The 22,319-nt window shown below is 35.1% G+C and overlaps 1 protein-coding gene across 3 annotated transcripts; it reads right to left on the reverse strand.

Annotated features, from left to right (window-relative positions):
- Positions 1–586: 586 nt before the first annotated feature.
- Positions 587–19,511, reverse strand: UBLCP1 (ubiquitin like domain containing CTD phosphatase 1). Of its 3 annotated transcripts, none has more exons than XM_045551263.1 (11): positions 19,423–19,511; positions 16,022–16,218; positions 15,105–15,196; positions 14,623–14,708; positions 14,425–14,540; positions 13,294–13,392; positions 10,673–10,710; positions 10,057–10,155; positions 7,419–7,535; positions 3,096–3,223; positions 587–1,090 (listed from the first exon to the last, which is right to left on the reverse strand). In XM_045551263.1, exons 2-11 carry the CDS (start codon positions 16,173–16,175, stop codon positions 1,063–1,065), a joined length of 957 nt encoding a protein of 318 aa, XP_045407219.1. In that variant the 5' UTR covers positions 16,176–16,218; positions 19,423–19,511; the 3' UTR covers positions 587–1,062. The 3 variants fall into 3 exon arrangements, 2 of the variants coding, with proteins under 2 accessions (XP_045407219.1, XP_045407220.1); XM_045551264.1 differs by having other exon boundaries at positions 16,022–16,176; positions 19,423–19,483; XR_006735140.1 differs by lacking the exon at positions 587–1,090 and adding an exon at positions 4,638–4,755 and having other exon boundaries at positions 3,141–3,223.
- Between the last annotated feature and the right edge of the window lie 2,808 nt (positions 19,512–22,319).

Below are 22,319 nucleotides of genomic sequence, written 5' to 3' on the forward strand. Positions count from 1 at the left end.
CTTTCAAATACAAGAACTGTATAAAGCAACAATGTCAACACAAAACAGTGGTCACATTATATATCTGCAGGCTTGAGCATTGCAAATAATATATATTTTTAATCTTATGGCTAGATATTTTCACTGAAACACAGTGTTAGCACTTAGACAAGATATATCTTGAACAGAACAAAAACTTTTTGCTCATGCTTTTTAGGGCTGAATCAGTAATATGACCCATTTAAAAACGTATTGCCTTTAATTGTTTTTATGGCAATGGTTTTAGGCAGAATAGCTTCTACTTAGCCACTGAAAAGAGACACGTTCCTTGTTTTATTCTTCAGTCTCATGTTTTCTATTTCTCATACTAGGACATAGATGTATCATGACTGACGTTTCTTGTTCCTTGTTTTATTCTTCAGTCTCATGTTTTCTATTTCTCATACTAGGACATAGATGTATCATGACTGACGTTTTCCAGTTTTAATTAAAGAACACTTACACACATACAGACCAAATTGAGACAGCTCAGAATTCAGAAATGTAACTAGTAGAGTACAGAAGAGAAATTGTGTCTATGACAAATGAATAAAAAAATTCTTGGAAATTTTAAGTGTAACAAACTAAGTTCTTTATTTAAAAAAAAAAAAAAATTTTTTTTTTTTTTTTTGGTTTTAAAGGGAAAAGCATTAGTTTCAAGATGGGTTTGGTCTCAGATTTAGTCAGACAATAACACAAAACAAAAACATAAGACATAACTTGTTTCCAAAGTCACAAAATGGCATTGTTGAGTATATATTTTTTCCCACTTTTTTTTGTGGAAAAAAAAAAACACCTCAGTAATCAATGCTGGAGAGAATATTTTTCAAGAGTAACAGAATATTCATACAGGGGAAAAAATTTTTTTAGCATATTGCTATGATCTTCAGAAAATATAAAATTAAATTTACAAAAACTGGAAGACCAAGTATAAGCAGTCTGGTATTTGCTTCAGTGTCCAGCACTATAATAATGATCTCGAGCATAAAAGCAAGAAGTTCATGGATCTCAAGTATCTTCAATAACTGCCAGTATAACCTGTAACTACTGTCCTTGCTTCTTTGAGAGATACCTGCAAGAAATAAAGATGTCAAAAGTGTACCATGCTGAATTCATGAAGACACCCTAACTCTCCTCCCAAAGGAGTTTATTTTAATGATAAAACTCTTCAAGATGAGTATGGTTAATAATCACTAACATCTTTTTGATTATGTGCCAAGCATTGTTCTGAGGATATTTACTAACTCTTTTAGTCCTCATAACAGCTCTATGAGGAGTTTCTATTAGAAATTATTCCTATTTTATAGTCACAAACTACTTAAGCAATTTGCCCAAATTCACACAGCTAGAAAGTGACAGTGCTCAGATTCAAAACAAAGCTCCAGAGCTTACACTCCTTAACTATCATTCCACACTGCCTTACTTACAAATATAAAAGTCACTATCTTCATTGTATTGTAATTTCTAAATGTAACTCAAACTCCATTTAAAGATGCTAAAGGACTCTGATCAAGAGTATAAAAGATGGAAGATGTTAATTTACTAAGCAAATTTTTCTTCATATTATTTAATAGGAATCTACCACTAAATTAAAAATTCTATCTCCATTTCTCACATTTATCAACTATTATAACTGGTGATGTGGAGGTGGGGAAACAGTTCTTAAAATCAGCAAACTTGGACACTTTTTTTTTTAAATGGAGACAGGGTTTTGTTCTCTTGCCCAGGCTAGAGTGCAGTGGTGTCATCAAAGCTCACTACAACCATAAACTCCTGGGCTCAAGCGATCCTCCTGCCTCAGCCTCCCAGGTAGCTGGGACTACAGGCACATGCCACCATGCCCAGCTAATTTTCCTATTTTTGTAAAGATGGGGTCTCCATATGTTGTCCAGTGTGGTCTCCAACTCCAAGTCTCAAGCAATCCTCCCACCTCAGCCTACCAAAGTGCTAGGATTATAGGGATGAGCCATAACACCCAGCTCTTGGACACACTTTCATGGTGTACTCTGCTCGCTTTGTGGCACTGCTCTAAGCATCTACTATCTCTATGACTAAGTTATAGTATCTGTAATTTGCAGATGGGGATAAAAATGCCTGCCTTATCTTTCTATTAGGATTATGAGACTCTAATAAGAAGCTATGTGACAAAGTGATCTGAAAAGCCAAAAAGTGGAATTTGAAAAGCCAAAGTGTTATTACACAAATAGTTTCCTTTGTTGCTGTATTACTGGAACAAGATCTTTAAATTACTTGTAGTGCATAGTTATCCCTTCCACTTCTCCAAAGGTTCCCTGCCTCAAAATCTTGATGCTTATATGCAATCTGTATCTAGATTTGTGCATACATTTATGCTTAGAAAAAAGACTGGAAAACTACATACCACTATAGTGGTAATCTTCTGAAAGAAGATAATAATAGTAATAGTGGTTATCTTCTGAAAGGAAAATCAAGAGTAATTATTTTTTTCAGTGGTATACAGTTTTCTACTTTTTCTGCTACACACAGAAGTTACTTGTAATTTTTAACACTATTCAGGAAATTTTTAAATGTATTTCATTTTATACTGACATTACGTTACAGTATGAGAACGGGGATTACATTCCCATGTGATTCATAAAGGAGTGGCCTATCTAATGTCATAAATAACTTGCAGGTAGCATCGTGAAGGTACTAGTTGCTCAAGTCCTCTCTACCAGAAGTATTAAAGAGTTTATGAGATGTGTGTTTATAAACAAGTTAGAGGTTAAGACAAAATACTGTCTGAGGGACGTCACTGGATTAGAAAATATTTTGGGCTGGACATGGTGGTTCATGCCCATAATTTCAGCACCTTGGGGAGGCAGAAGTATTACTTGAGCCCAGGAGTTTGAGGCTGCAGTGAGCTATGATCATGCCACTGCATTCCAGCCTGGGTGACATGCTGGGACCCTGTCTCTTAAAAAAAAACAAAAGAAGAACAAGAAAAATTTTTAGAATTCACACAATTTAAATAAAAATTACGAGTTATGTATATACCAGGGTCACTAGATAATTTTTTCATTCATTAAAGAGGAAATGAATAAGCAATTAGCACTTACCTTTCCCAATATTTGTGATTTAGCTCCAAAAAGTCATCTAATTTTGCTATTTCCTTGAGGTACTGAGTTAATTTTAAAAGTTCTTTGTCTTTATCTCGATTTAAGTGTGCTTTCATAAAAGGTCTTATCTATTAGGAAACAAACATTACTCAATCCATCACATTGCAATAAGGAAAACAATAAATCTACACAATTCTATCATTTAAATTAGAGTTAATGAGGCCAAAATATCACCAAGGATATCAGTACTAAAATTTGCTTTTCTGTTAGCCTAAGCTTAATAAATAGAAAGTCATGTATAATGTTTACAATACAAATTAAAAGCTCTTCCACCTGTTTTACCTAACATTACCTGTTCAGTCTGAGCCTGATAATACCAGCTTTCTTACAGCACTTGAACCCCCCATATGGCTACCCTACTTTGCAAAACTGTTTACACTTTTCCCTTCTATCATTTTAGTTGCTTCTTACTAATTAATTTCATTTACATTATTTCATTCATACAAAGTTACCCCAAATACAAGCTTGATCTGGCAGGGAAGTAAGACAAATTTTCACATTAATAATTTTCATTTATTTTTCTATGAAATTTTTATATGGCTGAGATATCATGATGCTTTCTATAACCTGTCTTCTCCCACATTTTATAATATGCACTTTTCTTCATCATTAAATTCTCCATAAAAATCATTTCATAATTATGCAAGCTTTCCATAAAAATAGTCATAGTTTCCAAATTTTTAAGGTTGATCTATTTTAGGATGAAAAGGATTCATTTAAAAAGCATCGCTTCAAATTATAAAAGTCAGAATAGTAGACGGGGGTGGGAGATTGCAAATAGTAAGCGGTATTATATCTTGAGTTGGGTGGTAGTTATATTAATGCATATGTTTATGTGCAATCTATATCTAGATTTGTGCACACATCTGCGCTTAGAAAAAAAGACTAGAGGACTATATACTAAAATGGTAACAGTGGTTATCTTTGGAAAGGAAAATCATGAGTAATTATTTTTTCAGTGGAATAAAGTTCTCTTTAGAACAATTATCTTTACAACAATTTGTTAAACTATATATTTTATGCACTTTTATGTTATAGCTCCAATAAAGAGTTTTGCTTTTTTTAAGACATCAACTGAAATATCTTTATGCAACTCAAGATAGCCTCTCAAAAACTTTTCATTCATTTTAGATAAAACAGTATGTCTGGGATTTGCTTCAAAATATTACAAAGGAAGTAGGTAGGGTACAGAGCAAACATAATCATCCATGAATTAATAAGCTACTTAAACTGAATGACGGATACATGGGAGTATGCAATTCTGTGCAGTTTTGTTCATGTTTGAATTTTTCTGTTAATATATTTTTTAGAGAAAAAATTACACATACTCCTAAAGCACACATATAAGGACTGAATAAATCATATTTAGTGAAGTATTAAAATATCCTTATTCTGATTTGTAGAAAATTCAAATTGGTCATTAGTTATTACCTTTACATAGTAACACTGAAAAATGATTGACATATAATCATTGTCACTTACTGAGAAGCAAAAACAATGAGTCCAAAGGAATCTTACTACAATGGCTATGGAGAATAGGGAAGATTTTAAGTATCTTTTATATATTTTTCTTCTGTCACTGGAAAAACACATCACCAGTCTGAAATGGAAAGAAGAACATTTTCCCAGATGTTCTGCTCTCATCAGCAACAGCCTGGTGCCAAAGACACCCACAGCTGTCAGCTGGGCTCCCAAGATGCTTTAAGGGAACCATAAGAGCTATCAGAGTGAGTCTGCCCAGATGTCCCACTGAGTGGGACATCTCACTTCTTAACAGGTAGTTTGGCAGTGCTGTTTCACAGCAGCAGCAGTGAAGGTGGGGGAGCAAGAAGATGCTCTACAGGGCTTTGCTCAGGCCCTGGGGCTGGGAATAAACCGAAGCATGATATGATGCTGTAGTGAAAAGTTTCTGCATAGTCCTGGGCAATATATTAATAGTAATGTTTTAAAGTCTTCCTTCATTCAACTCCTAAAGACTATAAAGGCAACATAATAACTTTTAAATTATAAATATGCAATGTCCCAAAGTGGTTCCACCTTTAAACAATAGGAAAGGATTTAGAACTGAAAGAGAAAATACAGGGTCAGTGGCTGATAAATAAGATTTTTAACTCAGGGCCCTGCTTAGAGTATTCTTACTTTCTAAACATTTGTTCTTCAGCACTATTAAACAACAAAAATAAAATACTCCAATGATACTGGTCCTAAAATTTAAAATAAATAAACTAGTTAAGGGTGAAAAATCTCTTATTTAATACCTAATTGACTTCACTTATTCCACTATAATCATTGTTTACTGCCCCATTTTTTCAAAATTGATCTAAGTGATCACTAGGAGGACAGGCAACATATGCCCATCATTTTATTGCCTTGTATCAAAGAATTATTTTTAGAAATTTAAGATGGTCTAGATTAGCTGAATTCTCTTATAGCATCATTTCCTTATATAGACAATAAAAATGGAGTTTTCAGAATATCAGCTATTTTACCCATGACCAACATTCATAATCTTTTAGTTCAATACTTTATTTATATTCACAATACCTTTCACATATTTCAAACCTTAAGACTGGCAAGCTTATGTTATTACAGCTTAACTATTTAAAAAATAAGCAGTCATATTTTTAAGATCTGTATGAAATCTTTTTTGATTTCTACCAAGTATGTTATGAAACCATGATAATGAAGCACAGTATTTAAGAATATTTCTCAATTTCAAAACTGTTTGTATGTCAAGTGGACAGATCATTAATAATTACCCTAAAAGAGGTTTTCAAAAGGAGACATAAAAGAGATCACCTCTGGAATGCCTAAAAATACCTCTTCAGTTAGAATTTTGGGGGATAGAGACATATGTATTTTTAGGAATTCCTTCAGTGAGTCTAGTGAGTACCTCAGTTTTTAAAGAACCCTTCTGTAAACTAGAAGTTTATAATATCATCTCTCTCTCTATCAAGAGATAAGTAGGGCCCAAATACTGGTTAGGAAAACAAAATTTCTTATAAACACACATGAAACTAATGATTTTATTTTTTAAAAAAGCTAAAGGTCTCCTCAAAAATCATTCCTTAAACATCATGAATTCACCCCTTGCAAAATTAGTTTCACAGAAAATTAGGTTTATGTCAATCAAATCTTTTCTCAAGACTCAAGAAGACATTTTTCTACCTTATACCTGGTGAACTACATACAGGAAAAGTATTTCTCCCAAAACCTTAAGCAGAAACCATTTTCTTAAGGATTACATAACCACTTTTCTTCCAAGTCGACAGCTTTTATATTTGTGGGCAATTCACTACCTAGATGAACATTCTATACCTAGACTATTCTTATTGTATACTAAAGACCAAATCAACACTTTATAAGGAAGGCTTCAAAAATATACTTTAAGTTTTTCTCTCTTGTCTTTAAAACTACCCAGCTGGCAGAAAACTTCAGGACCGAGAACAAAAATATCTTAGAGTCAGGATTTCCACGTCAAATGGAAACTCCATTCACATGAGAACCATAATAGAGAGGTATTTTTTCCATTTTCATATTGTGCAAACACGTAATTGTGGGTACCAGAAATTTTTAAGTTTCAAATTTTTCTCTTACCTGGTACGCTGCTACCAGGATTAAATCTCACTATCATGTGTATACAAGATTGTGGGCAACTGCATGCTAAGATCATTACTGACCTATGAACCAAGTCACTAGACTCTAACCCAAATTGTCATTAACCAGTTACATACATGATCTTGGGGAAGTCATGAACTTCTTCATCCTCAGATTATTTCTAAAGAAGGTAGGCAAGATGACTGTGGTTCCTTCTAGTGCTGGCATTTTATAATTCTAATACCTGTACTTGCCCTGCATGAATTTTCAAAAACCTCTTTAGTCTCAGTTTAAAAAGGAAAAAACAAAGTAACCCTGACTGCCAGCTCTCCAGCTAATCAGAACATCAGAAATTCCAAGATTTGTATCCTTAATAAAGTGACTGATGACTTCACTTTTGTTACTAAAAGTCAACAATCCCATGTTGCTCCCACAGAGCTAATTAAAAATAAAATACTGCTAAGGAGGTATCAATGCAAAAAGCAGGATGTTCAATTTTATATGAATTTTTCTAAATACTTAAAACTTTTCTTGCCTGTGAGCATAAGAATACAGTACTTCCAAAAATTTATGAAATTCAGCACTGCTTACCACAGAAGTTCTATACCACAGAAGTTCTACCACATGGTCCAGATTATGTGAGCATATAGCAAGTAAAAGTCTTACCTTTAGTCCATTCTGTGGGTTCATTAGAAAATTTCTTCCTATATCATCAAACATAATGGTGTTTTTTTTGCTGTAAAACTCCGAAAACTTTCCCCATATAACACCAAGAGGCTTTACCTTAGAATAGAAGTTTAGACTTAACTCAAATTTTATCAATAGTTCATCCTATCTTAAAAGCAAAGATACTGCAAACTGACTGAAGAACAATGCCAAAGTGTTTCTTCTTTCTGTAAGATGGCTGTGAGCTGATCACAGGTGCAATCCACTGTAAAGCACAATGAATCTCTTGCAATGTTCAAACTCCTGAAAGGTTTATCCATGTCCAACTAAGCTAAGCCCATTATAAAACTTTCCATAATTTTAACATGAAGATTTTGGGTCAAAGAAAGCATAATTATTTAATTTAAAAACTAAGGATTTAAATTGTTTAGGTGTCTGCTAAACGCATGACTTTCTGGGCTAATGCGAGCCCTCTCAGAGCTTTGGAGTAACATGGGGCCTCTTTTCAAAACTAGAACACCTCAGTGAGAGAAAAATGTATCTGGTTCTTTTAATTGATAATTTAAATATTTTACAGAAGAAAAACTGATTTTTTTCTTTAACTCAGTGGCATAGATGCATAATTTCTAGGGCATTTGATTGCTTAACTTCAAGAGCATCCTAATTTGTAAACTCTTGCTCTTATCTGTGAATTCTTAAACTGAAGCTTCAAAGACATAATTCCATATATAGTCATAACTGTTGGTACTTGCATAAAGTCTCTGTTAAGAGTACACAAGAAACAAGTGATTGCCTCTAGGGAGAATAAGTGGCTGGGGGGGCCAGGTGGAAGGAAGACTTTTCCTTATATACTTTACATTTTTTTTGAATCATGTGAATGTATTACACATTCAAAAAATTTTTTAAATAAATTCACTTTTAGAAGAAAATTACCTTTGCTGAAGGTTGGAATCTCATTTATGATAATATAAGATTACATGGTAATAATACTTATATGAAATTAAGTGGTAATAAATAAATGGTGGAAAAGGTTGTCACTTTAGAATGTTTTTTCTTCTTCTATAATTTATTTTAACATGAAAAAAGCTTTTTCCTTCCTAGTGTCCTGTCTACTGCAAAGAATGTTATTGAAATATTCTAATTTTACTAAAATTTTATTTTCCTGATTTTTTTTCACTATTTGTTTACTACTGAAACAAAACTCTCCAAATACTTGATGACAAAAATATAGGAATTGATACAATAAGCCCTATTCTTATTTTTTTTTAGCTAACAAAAGCCTCAAGAAATATGACAACAGAGGTCACTCTTTATGACACCCAGAATTGGAAACCCCACAGCCTTTTAAAAAGTGCTGTCATTTGGTAATTAGGTCAAGTAACGTTTGTTCCCCAAAACATGGGCTACTTTGTTCTCAACTAGAAAAGTATTACTGCTGACCACAGAAAAATTTGAAAATACAGAAAAACATAAAGGAAAATTTTAAATCATCTATAATACAGTCAATACTAAGGATAACAACTAGATATTCTGATGTATTTACCTCCAGGCTTTTTTATATACCGCAGCAGCCTCAGAGAGTTCACAGATTCTTTGTTTAGCTAAGGGGAATCCTGATCCAAACAAAGATTAAGAACTATTTTCTAATGGCTTGCAAACACTGCTCTCTAAGATACTTCTTTCACTTTCAGTGTCATGAAACTTTTTAAATCATTAAATATTCTACTACATCAAATGACTAGCTGCCTTCCATTATATGGATAATAACAATTTATATATCCAATTCCTTATTGCTGGATATTGAGAATTATTTTTATTCCTTTAATTTTTCACAAACACTACATTTAACATTGGCCAAAATTCCTTTTAATGTTAAGATTTTGTAAATGTATTATTTTACTTTAGTAGGCAGCTAATTATATTTTCCCCCTAATGTATGCATTTATTGAGCAAGTCCCCACGCCCTTAAACCACTCTATTTATGATTTTGATAATTTTAATACTATCTCCCTAAGCTTTCCTACCATCCTAAGCTCTCCCCGATTCCTATTAGTTTGTCTGCTTTCAAAAGGCAAGGATCACGTCTCAGTAATCTCTTTATTCCCACAGGGCCTTGCAGTAGTAAGTGCTCAATGATGAGTAATTACTGGAATAAATACACTAAACAACCCTAAAATTTTTAGCCCAATCTTTTTCTCTGATGGTTCTTGCTGCTATTCTCTAGTGCTACACATGTATCATCCCAAAGTCTATGCATCATGATGCCTTTGCTTCCTCTTACCAGTTTCAAGCAGGGCAGGGCGAGTATGCTTTGGTTTGTTTCTAGTACATTCCTTGATATTCAGTATTTTTCTCACCTACTCTATCCAGCAACACTATGCTGTCATCATCACAGGACAATTATCCATGACTACAAGCGCCTTTCTTGACATTCCTGCTTCAAGATCCTTAATTTTATCATTAAAATTCAAATCTTTTAACCTTTAATACATTTTCCTATGTCAAAACTCAACTGCCACTTTACCATCCACTCAGATGAATTTCTAAACTTTTTCTGTAATTTATTTCATCAGTATAAAGACAAAAAGTACACTAGAAAATAACTACATCTTTAAATATAAGTAAAATGACTTCTTACATCTATTAATCCTCTCCTTGGAGTATGCACTGTTATCATAGCAGCACTGTCCAACATGAAGGTAATCTTATAATTTGCATTTGTGCTCACTCCCAGCTCCTATAAACACAAATATTCATAAGGTTAAAATACAATAACGTGGAAAATTCCAGGCCTTCTGAATATTCTAGCTGCAATTTCCCATAATGCCAACTTTCTACCCCCCTGGCTGCCACACCTTGCTAAACAACTCTCAAGCATTTTAGTTTCACTTAGCTAAGTCAATAAAATGGCAGTCCAAGGAAAATAAACTAGAACAGATTACTTCCTAATTTACTAATTTAGAAGAGCATCACCTCTTTAAGTAGTACACACCAAAGCAAAAGAAGGAAACTAAAGTATTATTGTAAAACAGGGAAGAAAAGGGGGGAAGCTTAGCTGTGCTTTTTCTTAAAAAACACTAAGGCATTCAGTAAAATCCACCATTAAACAGACTTTAAACACTACTCCTGGTATTGGCAGTTATTTATCTACTAAACACCCTCCTATAAGAATAAAATTAATTCAGTTCCAGAACTTTTAACAAGACAAATGCAGTTTCAAAACATTTTTAAATGGATTGTTTTCTAACACTTACTTTCATTTTAGCTTCAATCCACTTCATATTTGTTGCAGCTAAAACATGAGGAATGATAATACATGTGAAAAGTTTGAATTTCATTTTTAAAAATATGTATTAACTAAGTTTCCTAAGCAAGACTAAAAGTTTAAATGCATCACAAATAACAGTCCCTAGCATATTTATGATTATTTTCTTAATATTTATAAAAACAAACTTATATTAGTGTATCTTTAAGACAGAATAAAATTTTAAAACTTTTGTCTATAAGATACAAGTAACCAATGCTCAAAAGAACTTTGAACCTAAGAAATTTATAAACAAAGATCCAAATTCCTTTTCAAAAACAGCCCTGCCACTATTCTCTATCAATTCCAAACTTTAATTGAGTGGATAACAACTTTTTTCATGTTCCCACTTCCAGGCAATGCACAGGTATATATGTCAATATAAGAATACTGTTATATGTCAAAAGTTTATTTTGAAGACTAGATTGAATGAAAATCTGCATTTTGTCAGGCTCAGTAAACTCAATGCTCATTGAGGCTAGCAGGTTATAACAAAAAATCTGAGACAAATTCATGAAGTTTACTTATATTATGTATCTGCTCACTGTTTGACAATAACCAGTTTTGGGATCACCGGTAACAAAATTCAATTCTCATCTTTATGTGCTCTTCTGGTCCCAAGTTACTGGACCAAACTATGTAAGTATTACCAAGTAAAATACTTAACAAGCGAAAAGGCAGTTTAATTATTTAAAGTGTGTGCGTTTTTTAAAAGCAAAAGAAATATCTGAGTTCTCAAAATAAAAATCTTTAGCACACACTTACACCAAGCAAAAGAATCACCTTACTTGTAAAACTGGTCAGCTAAACTAAAATTTTAGAGATTGTTGTATCTATGAAGAAAACATAAGATAGGAAAAAAAAATGTTTAATGCAGTATCTATTGTGTATCTATAATTTCCAGATACAAAACAAAAAGACTCACAGCTAATAAAAATTGTTTCTAATTATTAAGTAACTATCATATGTCAGGCATAGTGCTAATTGCTGTATTGATACTTCTATTCCTACAACTAACCTGTAATACAGGTTTAGTTACTGTCATTTCTCAGATGAGGAAACTAAAGCCCAGAAAGATGAAATGACCTGCCCAGTGTCACACAGTAAGCAAACAGCCAGAATTAAAACTTTAGTCTATTAATAGTTCCAAAGTGAAGTGCCCTTTTCAATATACTACCACAAAATATCATAGTTTACAAAAATAACTTATTTTAAATACATGATTACAAAAGATTCTCTAGATTTATAAGTGTAGTTTAATAACAGTTAGAGGATACACTTTTTTCTCAAGTGTCATTTTAGATATCAGAGTTGTTAAACAAAAATTTGCTTACTAGGAAACTTTCTACACCTTATTTTATTAAACCAGAAAATTATCATATTTTAACCATGTTTTTAAACTGAATACCTGTGAACTCACATTATCACTGAAAGTACTCTGATTATAAGGAAAAATACAAAGCAAATTTATAGACTCCAACAACTATGTTTCTTCTCATCAAAGACCCGGTACAATTAAATGTAGCACCTGTAATAGATGATATTTTATTTAATTCACAATGAGGATAACTCTTCTCTGTTTATAACAATGCCAAGAGGCAACTTTTAATATTTGTGGGGAGGTGGGATGTAAGTCAATGTATTGCTTTATTTTTCAAGAAAGTCCTGCTACAAAAAAAAGTCAATTGAACTAAATAGCACACTTAGTAATACAGTAGATTTTCTCCCTGGATCAAACTCATTATCTTATCACAGACCTGTATGTTCTTGCAATGGTCTACAGACCACAATTTGAGGAACATTATTTCAGTCTATATATTAACTTTTCCTTAAAAAGTTCATGTTGCCTTTCTTTATTTCTGGAGAACTACACATCACTGTGATTTATCTTTCTCCAAGTGATTTGAAACTGTAGTAAGGAAGAGAGGAGAAAGCAACAATATTCTGAAGCATCAAGAATTCCACAACAAAAACTAGAAAGAAAAACTTCTAATCGAGGTGGAGTCATTGTGAAAATGAGGCCATTTTTACTCTGATATTATAGTGTACTCTTGTCCTGTACTTACCTATATCAGTGGTATTTGGCAAATATATGTGTCAGTTTTTTGTTTTTTTTTTTTTTTTTTTGAGACAGGGTCTTGTTTTATTGCCCTGGTTATAGTACAGTGGTGTCATCATAGCTCACCACAACTTCAAACTGCTGACTCAAGCAATCTTCCTGCCTCAGCCTCCTGAGTAGCTGGGACTACAGGCACATGCCATCATGCCTGACTAATTTTTCTATTTTTTGTAGAGATGGAGTCTTGCTCTTGCTCAGGCTGGTCTCGAAATCCTGACCTCAAACAATCCTCCCGCCTCAGCCTCCCAAAGTGCTAGGATTACAGGCATGAGACACCACACCCAGCCATATGCGTCAGTTTATACTGCGATGTATGCTTTCATTTTAGAAATCTGCTCAAAATGAAAACTGTTTCATATTTAAACACAGGTCATTTTAAATCACGTTTTATAGAGCAAAATAATAAGGAACAATGCTATTTCCACATAAATCTAAATAAGTATATATCTTACACCAAATAACAATGTCATAATCTTCATATGCAGATGTTAGGAATTCATGAAGATATGGCCGCATTAATTCTACCCCAGTTTCTGCACAAGACCTGTGGTCTAAAAGAAAATTGGTCATAAATGATTATTAGTTTGTTATCAAGGAAAAGTATACCTAATATCAATGAAATTATTATGAAATACAATATAAACGTTCAATTGCAAATTGTTTCAGACTGGACTACTTTGGCTGACAAAGAAATGTCTTTCAAAACACACAATTTGAAATCCTTGAGATTCAATTTTAGTTGATTAATTATGCTCAATGTGTGAAGAGCAATACCGAGAATTCAGCCTTCTGCAGCAAACTGTAAACTGTTGTCTCATCTAGTCTCTAAAATTTAGATGTCATTTTATGATAATAAAAACAAAGTAGGTCCACCTATACTCACATTTAGTCATCTACTTTGCAGATATAATCACATTTCAACAAAATGACAGTCCAATTAATTTAATTTTAAAATAAATGTACATTAACTTATGATATGGATTTAAAGGTTAGGATTAGAAATAAATTCTAATATCATGAGTTAACTATTTCTTGCCAATATTAGAGGATAAGATGAACATCTTTCTTTTTTGATTGACATGAAAAATTTTAAATTCAAGAATCTGCTTGAATTAAATAGGAAACCAAGAATAAAAATACGAAACTTTTAAAATATTCCTCATAAACATCTAAATGTTAATCAATAGGGAGTAACTTGGTTAAATTATTATGCATCCACAAATTAGAAATACTGAGTAGCCAAAAAATATATATACTTATATTTATATGTTTAATTTACAATGAATAATATTTAATGACTGAGAAGATATTCAGTCTATCACTAAGCAAAAGATAAAAGATAACGTACACACACACTAGAAGATACACATGAAAATATTAAGAGTGGTCATCCTTAGGTCTCACGAGTACAGATGACTTCTTTTTTTGCTTATCTGTATTTTCTAAAATGAATAATTTATTTTGTAATAAGAAAAGCTTTCAAATATTTCTTGTGAACCACGAGTTGCTGAAAAAAAAAAAAAAGAAAGAAAAAAACGTTGTTGTGGGTTACAGAAGATGAAAAGCATTATTAACTGACTTACCAAATAATGTATAATCAACATCTAGTACCAAAAGCTTTTTCCCTTCCCTGGGAGGATTCAAAATTTCCACTTTGTACTCTTTTACTCTCCGAGAAATTTTCAGTAGGTTTTCTTCCCTAATGAAAAAAATAAAATCAGATGAAATATTCACTATTTCCCACATGACAACCAGTTTCTTCTAAAGTGAAAAGCACTTACCTATTTTCTACTTCAACTACTTCATCTTCAATATCAAAGTCGTTGACAACATCATCATTGTCAGGGGGTGGACCTAAGACATCTTCCTATTAAGAGGGAAAAAAAGTTTTGTTTTACCATATTATCTTTAACATAACAAATACACACACAGCATAAATATCAAATGACAGGTACACTTTGAGTTCAAGAGCCTTCAGAGCACACACTGGATAATTTCCACAATTAATAATTCATCATATACATCCCCTGGACAGATTTACCATGTTAAATTTGATCACTGGGTTACTACTGTACTTACAGCTAAACAGACACTGAAACGTTCCCCAGCATTTTTCTGCTAAGTTAATGCCACATTCAGTGTGCAGCTTTTTTTACTGACTGCTAGACTGACAATTTTACCACAATTAAAACTATGATACAACAGTGGAGTATAAATCATAATATCTTCAAATGGACAAATGGTAACAAAAGTAAACATTTACCAAGCTCTCCTCACGAGTTCCCATCATCATGATTTTAGTATTTGGTTTCAGTTTGAGAGCTCCAAGCTTAACATCATTTTCTGCAGGTTTGCCTACAATACAAGCAAATGACTGTTTTCTCACTAAAGTTCAGATGCTGGTTTCACTATTCCATTATACAAAACCCTAACATTAAAAGACTTGGTATGAATGCCACAGCAGTTTTCATTGCTTTTGTTTTTCTTACAAGAACAAATTATTACTGCTGAATCAGTCATATCTAAGACACTAAGAAGTCAAAACTAATACAAGCGTTGTTTTTTCCCCAATTCTATCATAGTCAAACATCTTTATTCAACTAACTAAACAAAATAAATTCATGTTTGTTGTTCAAGATAAAGATAACTTTTCCAGAAAGCCTTAAAAATTGAGTGCCTAAGATAAAACTAGAGATTTACTGTTACTCAAAACTCACCCTTCAAGGATATGATAAACAGAAACACCAAAAAAATCCCTTATAAACTGAATATGAACACAACCTAACAATTTTTAAATGTCATCTTTACTTTTGAAACAGAAAGGATAATTTGGGGAGATTACAAGGACAAAGCTGTAATGAAAGTGTTGTGCTAAAAGACAGATGTCAGAAAATAATGACAGTTTCACCTGGGACTTCTGTATCAAAGGTTTAACAGGCAAACACCAGTTGTCTAAGGAATCAAAAGTGATCTTAATAATGGTAGTGTTTTCAAGTAAAAATATTCTTATTTTTACCACTAAAATAATTTTAGGAATATTTCTATCAAATAAATCTTCAAAGAGAAAGACATTAAATACAATAATAGCAAATATAAATTATTAATTATTAAATTCATAATTATTAAAATTTATAATATTAAAAATTCAATGCAAAAAGTCTGAAGTGGGGAGAGAATTACCTTTAACTTTGAGTCCAAGTAACTTCTGGCGTTCTGGCAGCACTCCCGTAAGGGTCTTAAGAAATTGTTTGAGATCTAGCACAGTATCATCTTCTGAAAGTGTGGTCACTGAATATTCCTGTCCACCCCATTTTACGATGATAGGGAGAGCCATTCTTGAAGCATAAGAGGAAGCAGCTTGACTTCAGAAAAAAATACTTAGAAAGGAAGACATATACAAATGAACGAGGTAAAATAGATACTGTACACATAAGCCAAACTTGAAGTTTTATAAGTGCCTTCAGTATGAGCCCTACATTACAACTTGACGATAAACAGGATTTTTCTCCTTACAGAATTGCTGCCAGAACACCAAAAATTACTAGGACTCAACGTTAAAATTCTCCCACACTCCTAATTTTTGGCTTAGAGGTACTATTTCCTAATACTCTCAGATTCTCCCTGTGCAACTGGAAATGTGCATTAATGACCTCCCTATCCCTCCCACTCTATTTGGTCAGGTTTATACCATAGGCAAGTTACCCCAAGACTGACCACTCACATTCATTTAACATTAGCGAGGTAGTGGTATAGTTGTTAAGAGCACAGACACTAGGGCCAGACTACCTGGGTTCAGATCCCAGCTTTCCCACTTAGCTATTTGACTTTGAGACGTTACTTGACTCTCAGTGCCTAGGTTTCTTCATCTGTAAAACGGGGATAATACTACTACCTACTTTTTAGGGCTCTTATGAGGATTGAATTAGTTAATATTTATAAGTCACATGGTGCCTGGCATGTAACTAAGTATTGGTTAAATAAATCTTTCTTAAAACTGAAAGCTTATTATGTTCCAGGCACTGTACTAAATAATTAGCCATTATTTGTTTCTTATTTTATGAATTGGACAGTTTTTACCCAATCTTATTTAAGAAGGCTGTCTGATAAGAATGTTCCCTCTTTTACAATTAAGGAAACAGGAGTTCTGAGATGCTATGTAATCTGCACATGGACACAAAGCTGGTAACAGAACAAATCTCTTCACTCAATCTCATGTTTCTTCCCCACTGTCTCTCTTCATTTAGACCAACAAGTTATGGCATCAAAGATCAGTAAATACAAAAGCCACAGGCACAGATGTAAGCACACAAAGATTATACAGCAGCTGCTACTCTCATCAATAATCAAATGTAGTTCTCTTTCCCCAAAACGCTTTCTGCTTTTCATAAACTTGTTGCCACCACAGGTCAGAGAACTGGATTTTCTAATCTCAAAGTACTAGTATTTCCAAATCCTTTCATTTATCTGATGAAACGTATGATTGTACTCTTCAGGCAACTATTACGACCAGCTGCAAGAGAGAAGACAGATTTTGAGTCTCAATGTGCAAAAGTAATTTGGGGGCTTTTCTGTTACAACGAGAGGCCTGTTCACCGTTCTGTGGCAAACGTATCTTGCTCTTGCTCTGTAAACCTACCTTGTGCTTCCTCAATAAATTATTTCATTTCACACTAAAAATAATAATAATTTGGGAACAAAGTGTCTTCTAACATGCTCGCCAGAGGACCATAAATTCATATTAATATTACTCATATAATATTTACATTTACTGTCTTATGTTTACAACCCATTCGATTGAAAATTTAAAGCAAGTGTGCTAAACTTAGGGGAATGTATTCCATTTTACATAGAACTTGCTCTAACAAATGTTATGATTTTCAATAAAAAACCAAATGGATCTTTTGAGTCAAACTGAAACACAGCTGAAATACTTTTCTGTAAGAGGTAGGAATAAAAATGATTATTTACAAGAGCTAGGAAGGCAACCAACACTAACACAGTACATTTTGTGATGGGAAGAGCAGAGTTTACAGTGAGATCACCTTGGAGAAGTCATTGCTCCTGTAGACTAATGCTTCTCAAAGTGCAGTCCCTGGACCAACCAACAACACGGACCTCACTTGGTAACTTGTTAGAATGTAATCAGGGTGGAGAGGAGTGACTTAGCAATATGTGTTTTAAGAAACCCCATACCCCCATCTCTGATGCATGCTAAAATTTGAGGGCTACAGCTCTAGGCTCTTCAATATGCTCAGCCTTAAAAAAGAAAATGTGTCTCATGGCATGGGGCTCTACCTGCTTAATAAAGCAACATACAAACATTATGAAGCACCTATACCACAAGTAGGCATTCCAAGTTGGCAAATGCCCTGAAGACCCAAGCATAACAAAACAAACACCATAAAAATTTTAAGTCTTTAAGACTGCTTTTAAAAGTTAGTGAACCTTATTTCATCACTATTGAGATCATTCACACCAACAGAGCAGCACAATATAAATGCATGAGCTATTTTGTTTTCACATTTAATCTTCTTTCTCATACAATTCTACTATTTTGTGTCATTTCAGACCATCAAGTTTTATAAAATGAAAAATGACTGGGGAGGGGGGAGAGGAGGGAAACTGGCAATCAAATCCAAACAAGCAAGCAAAGAGCACACCTTTACGGTAAACCTAGAGTCAAGAATAGTTGTTTAGGTTGGAGTTCTTCTACCTAACATACTGTGTTGACTTTGCCTATAGTCAATTCCTACCTCTGGGCCTTAGTCTTCTCAACCACAAGATAAGGCTATTAATATTTACTGAACAGCAATACTGTTAAGGCATGAATTAACACCTGTGACAAGCACTTTATAAACTGTAAAAAGCAATATGAATTGTGGTGGTGAAAGAATAATAACATGTTAAATAACTTAATTATCCCATTTAATCTTCACAATCCTGAACCAACAACTACTGTCTGCATTATACAGATGAGAACCTGAAAAAGAATTTAAACAACATGCCCAAGTCCACACAACTAAAAAGTGGCAAAGGCAGAAATCTGAAAGTATAACAGCAACACTAACACTTTGGGAACTGATGGGAGGGGGTTAACTTTTCTACGATCCCAGCAAAAGGTAACTGGGAAGTACTAAGAACTCCCGGCCAGGACAGCACATCAGCAGCAACTGCGAGGTGGTGCAGAGGCGAGCGCTGTGAGAAGGGACTGGTGTGGGACAGCATCAGAATGCAGGCAAAAACTACAGAACCAAGAGGGCCGAGATGCTTCCAACGGGGAGGGGGAGAGGGGAAAAGACGGACAAGTCCGAAAAGAGGAAGGAATGAAGTTTGGGGACGCAAAACCCAACGGGGCGCAGGAAGGCCTGGAAGCGGGCTAGAAGGCCGGACGGGAGGGCAGCGGTCCCCGCGACTAGCGCGCCGGGGCCAGGGCCCTGGGCATCGGACGAGGGCGGACGCGGCTCCCAGCACACCGCGGCCGGCCACAGGGCACGACACGCCGCACGAGCAGCAAAGCCGCAGCCCCCAGCCCCAACGGCGTCTCCACGGGCAGCACGCCGGGGTGCCCCGCGTTCCCTCACCTGGAGCGCTGAGTAACCAGCGACAGCGCACGTACAAGCCGGCCGCAGCGGAACCGAAGGCGGCCGGAAGTGAAGGGCGGGACCGGAACCGGCTGATGAACCGGAAGTGGGTGGTTTGAAACGGAAGTGTGCCCGGGACAGAACGGCTGCTTCCCTCTTTGGGTCGCCCTTTGGGTGGTAATCCTAAAATAGCCGCTGCCGGGGATCCCCGTAAAGCGACGAGAAAGCTAGGCCTTTCAGAGACTGTAACCTCTGTGCAGATGCCCGCGATCCCTGGGTGGCCGCCGGCCCTCGCCGGTTCTGCGCATGCTCCCGTTAGTGGGCTCTAAGCGGGGTGGGCGCTGTGGTGGGGTGACGTCTGTTGTATTGTTTTGTCGAAGTCGGAATTGGGTGCTGGCGGTGCGCTGGCTTCTCTAGGTGTGCTGAGATTTTCTTGGGTTTCAGGATTGTGACTCGTGTGACCGTATCATGTTCTAGATGAGGCCGAAACGGTGATCTTGCAGAACTGAAGCCTTGAGACCTCTGCATGGTCTCAGGGGCCACCAACACTAATTTCAGGGGCTTAGAATTTTACCCATTTTGCTCAATCCACGGGGAAACTGAGGAGCGTCCGGAAAGAGAAGGGGCAAGCCTAAGTGACTCAGAACCAAAGAAGCAGATCTCAATATGAAAACTGCGATTGAGATTATTGTATCATATCCTATCTCCACCCTCACAGCCACACCTTCACACCATCTTCCCCCTAAATGCAAGGAAAGGCAATTACAAACCCTGACAAAAGATTTTCAGACTTTAATGGAAATTCAGAGCAGTCCATGCAGGGAACTCCCAAAGCACATTTGACAGAGATGTAACTGATTCCTCTTTCCCTCTTGGAGTGACTGAAAGGAAGCAAAGAGATATGATTTGTGTCTTAACAGTAGTTTAGAAACACTATTTTTTTCTTTCTTTTTTCTTTTTATTTCCAATATGACCATTATTCTTGTAAGAAGCACACACAATTTTACATTCTTCCTCCCTTTTTGGATAATTTTTACTGCACTATTAATGTATGAGTATCTGTTTATTTTAAAAATTCAAACTTTTCATGAAAAGTATGCCCTTTTCTTCAAAGAAAAAAAAAAAAAGGAAGATCTTACCCAAAAAATCCTTGTCCAGATCAATGTCCTGAAATGTTTCCCCAAAGCATTTTCTTCTAGTAGTTGGATAGTTTCAGGTCTTACATTTATGTTATGTATTCGCTAATATGTGCTAATAAAATTGATCTAATAGAGATAGAGAGTAGAATGGTGGTTACCAAAGGCTGGGAAGGGTAGGGGGAAGTGGGAGATGAAGAGAGGTTGGTCAATGGGTACACAAATAAGATTAAATAGAAGAAATAAATTCTAGTGTTTGATAGCACAGTAGAGTGACTATAGTTATTAATAACTTATGGTATATTTCAAAATACCTAGAAGAGAACACTTGGAATATTCTCACACAAAGAAATGGTATTATAAATGTTTAAAGTGATGAATATCTTAATTACTCTGATTTGATCATTACAGATTGTATGCACATATCAAAATATCACATGTACCTCACAAATATGTATCAAGTAATAAAATAAAATGTCTAAAGGAAAGGGAAATTCAAAGTTAAAAGAATTTGTACAAAAAAATCACAACATTAGCAGTCAAGTCAAAAAGACCATCAAAAGACAAGGGATTGTTCTCTGGGGCTCCTGGCGTAGGGAGGAAGACAAGAGATTGAGCTCCAGAATGAATAATCATTTTTTTCTCAGCCCAATCTTTTTTCCTTGCTTTGTTCACCTGCTAACTAGCTATTTGCCACTTTATATTTTTACTATTGTGATTAAAGAAGCTTGCTTTTGTTAATCGCCAAAGTCAACTAAAGCATTTTCAAGCTTCACTAATCTTGACATAAGCAACACTATTCATGCGGAGGTTCTTATTTTTAATGGTAGAATAACCATGTTACAAGGGGTATGATAAGTTACTTATTACTAGAGTGTAAACAATTTAATAATTGCCAAGTATTGAAAAGTGGTGTTTCTTAGAGAATTAAGGTAGCAGAGTATTTTGGACAAATGTTCTATCTAACAGATGCTTTCAAGTTATCTTTTACCCACATCTCATTTCCTCCACGTTCCTTTCTATTTAGCTAAACATTCATGAAATCAAAAATAATGTTAAGATAACACTTGGAGTGTAAGGCTGACCCCTCCCCTCCCTAATGAAAAAAGAAGAGGCCCACAAGACCTGCGGAAAACAATGCCTGCAGAGCCCAGCTAAGTTAAAGAATAGCCACACCTGGATGGTTACCCTGATAAGGGTCTCAGCTCCTGGAATCCATACATACCACCAGACCCTCCTACTTCTCAATACCCACCCTAAAACCATAATGAAACCGGAAAAACCCCATTCCCCCAGCTCTAAAACATACATAAGCCCACATAAAACTTCTGGGTGGTGCGACTTCTTGGGCCCCTCTCTTGGGACCTGAGAACCTTGCCTGGGCCCCTCTCTTGGGACCCGTTAGCCTCGCCCGGGAGCGCTCCAATAAAGCCTCTTTACTTATCCCTTTCTACTCTGCTCGTCTTTCTTTCTCTAGCACCAACCATCCAAAAACCTTACATTTCCCTCTAGCACTTTTTTTCTCTTGTCTACTACCCACTCCTTTGCTATCTCCTTGCTTGCAGTCAGGGAGCTGAAACTGATCGGACTCTGACCCACAGGACAGACTTTACAGGCTTGTAAGGAAGCCTAGCGAATCATTGCCCTTCTCTATTCAGCTTTCTTTCTCAAAACGACTACCTCAAACCTCTTCCGTCTTCAAACCTCAGGACTTCCGGTTTACACCCTTGCTTTAGGCAGATACATTATCCCTTATTTTGG

This window comes from Lemur catta, chromosome 5 (assembly GCF_020740605.2).
Source record: "Lemur catta isolate mLemCat1 chromosome 5, mLemCat1.pri, whole genome shotgun sequence".
Lineage (NCBI taxonomy): Eukaryota > Metazoa > Chordata > Mammalia > Primates > Lemuridae > Lemur > Lemur catta.

Coding starts and splice junctions, on each gene's coding strand:
- UBLCP1 (XM_045551263.1), bottom strand. CDS start 16,175: ATGGCTCTCCCTATCATCGTAAAATGGGGTGGACAGGAATATTCAGTG. Junction 13,393..14,424: donor TGTTGATTATACATTATTTG/GTAAGTCAGTTA, acceptor ATTTTCTTTTAG/ACCACAGGTCTTGTGCAGAA. Junction 10,711..13,293: donor TTATGACATTGTTATTTGGT/GTAAGATATATA, acceptor CTCATGTTTTAG/CTGCAACAAATATGAAGTGG.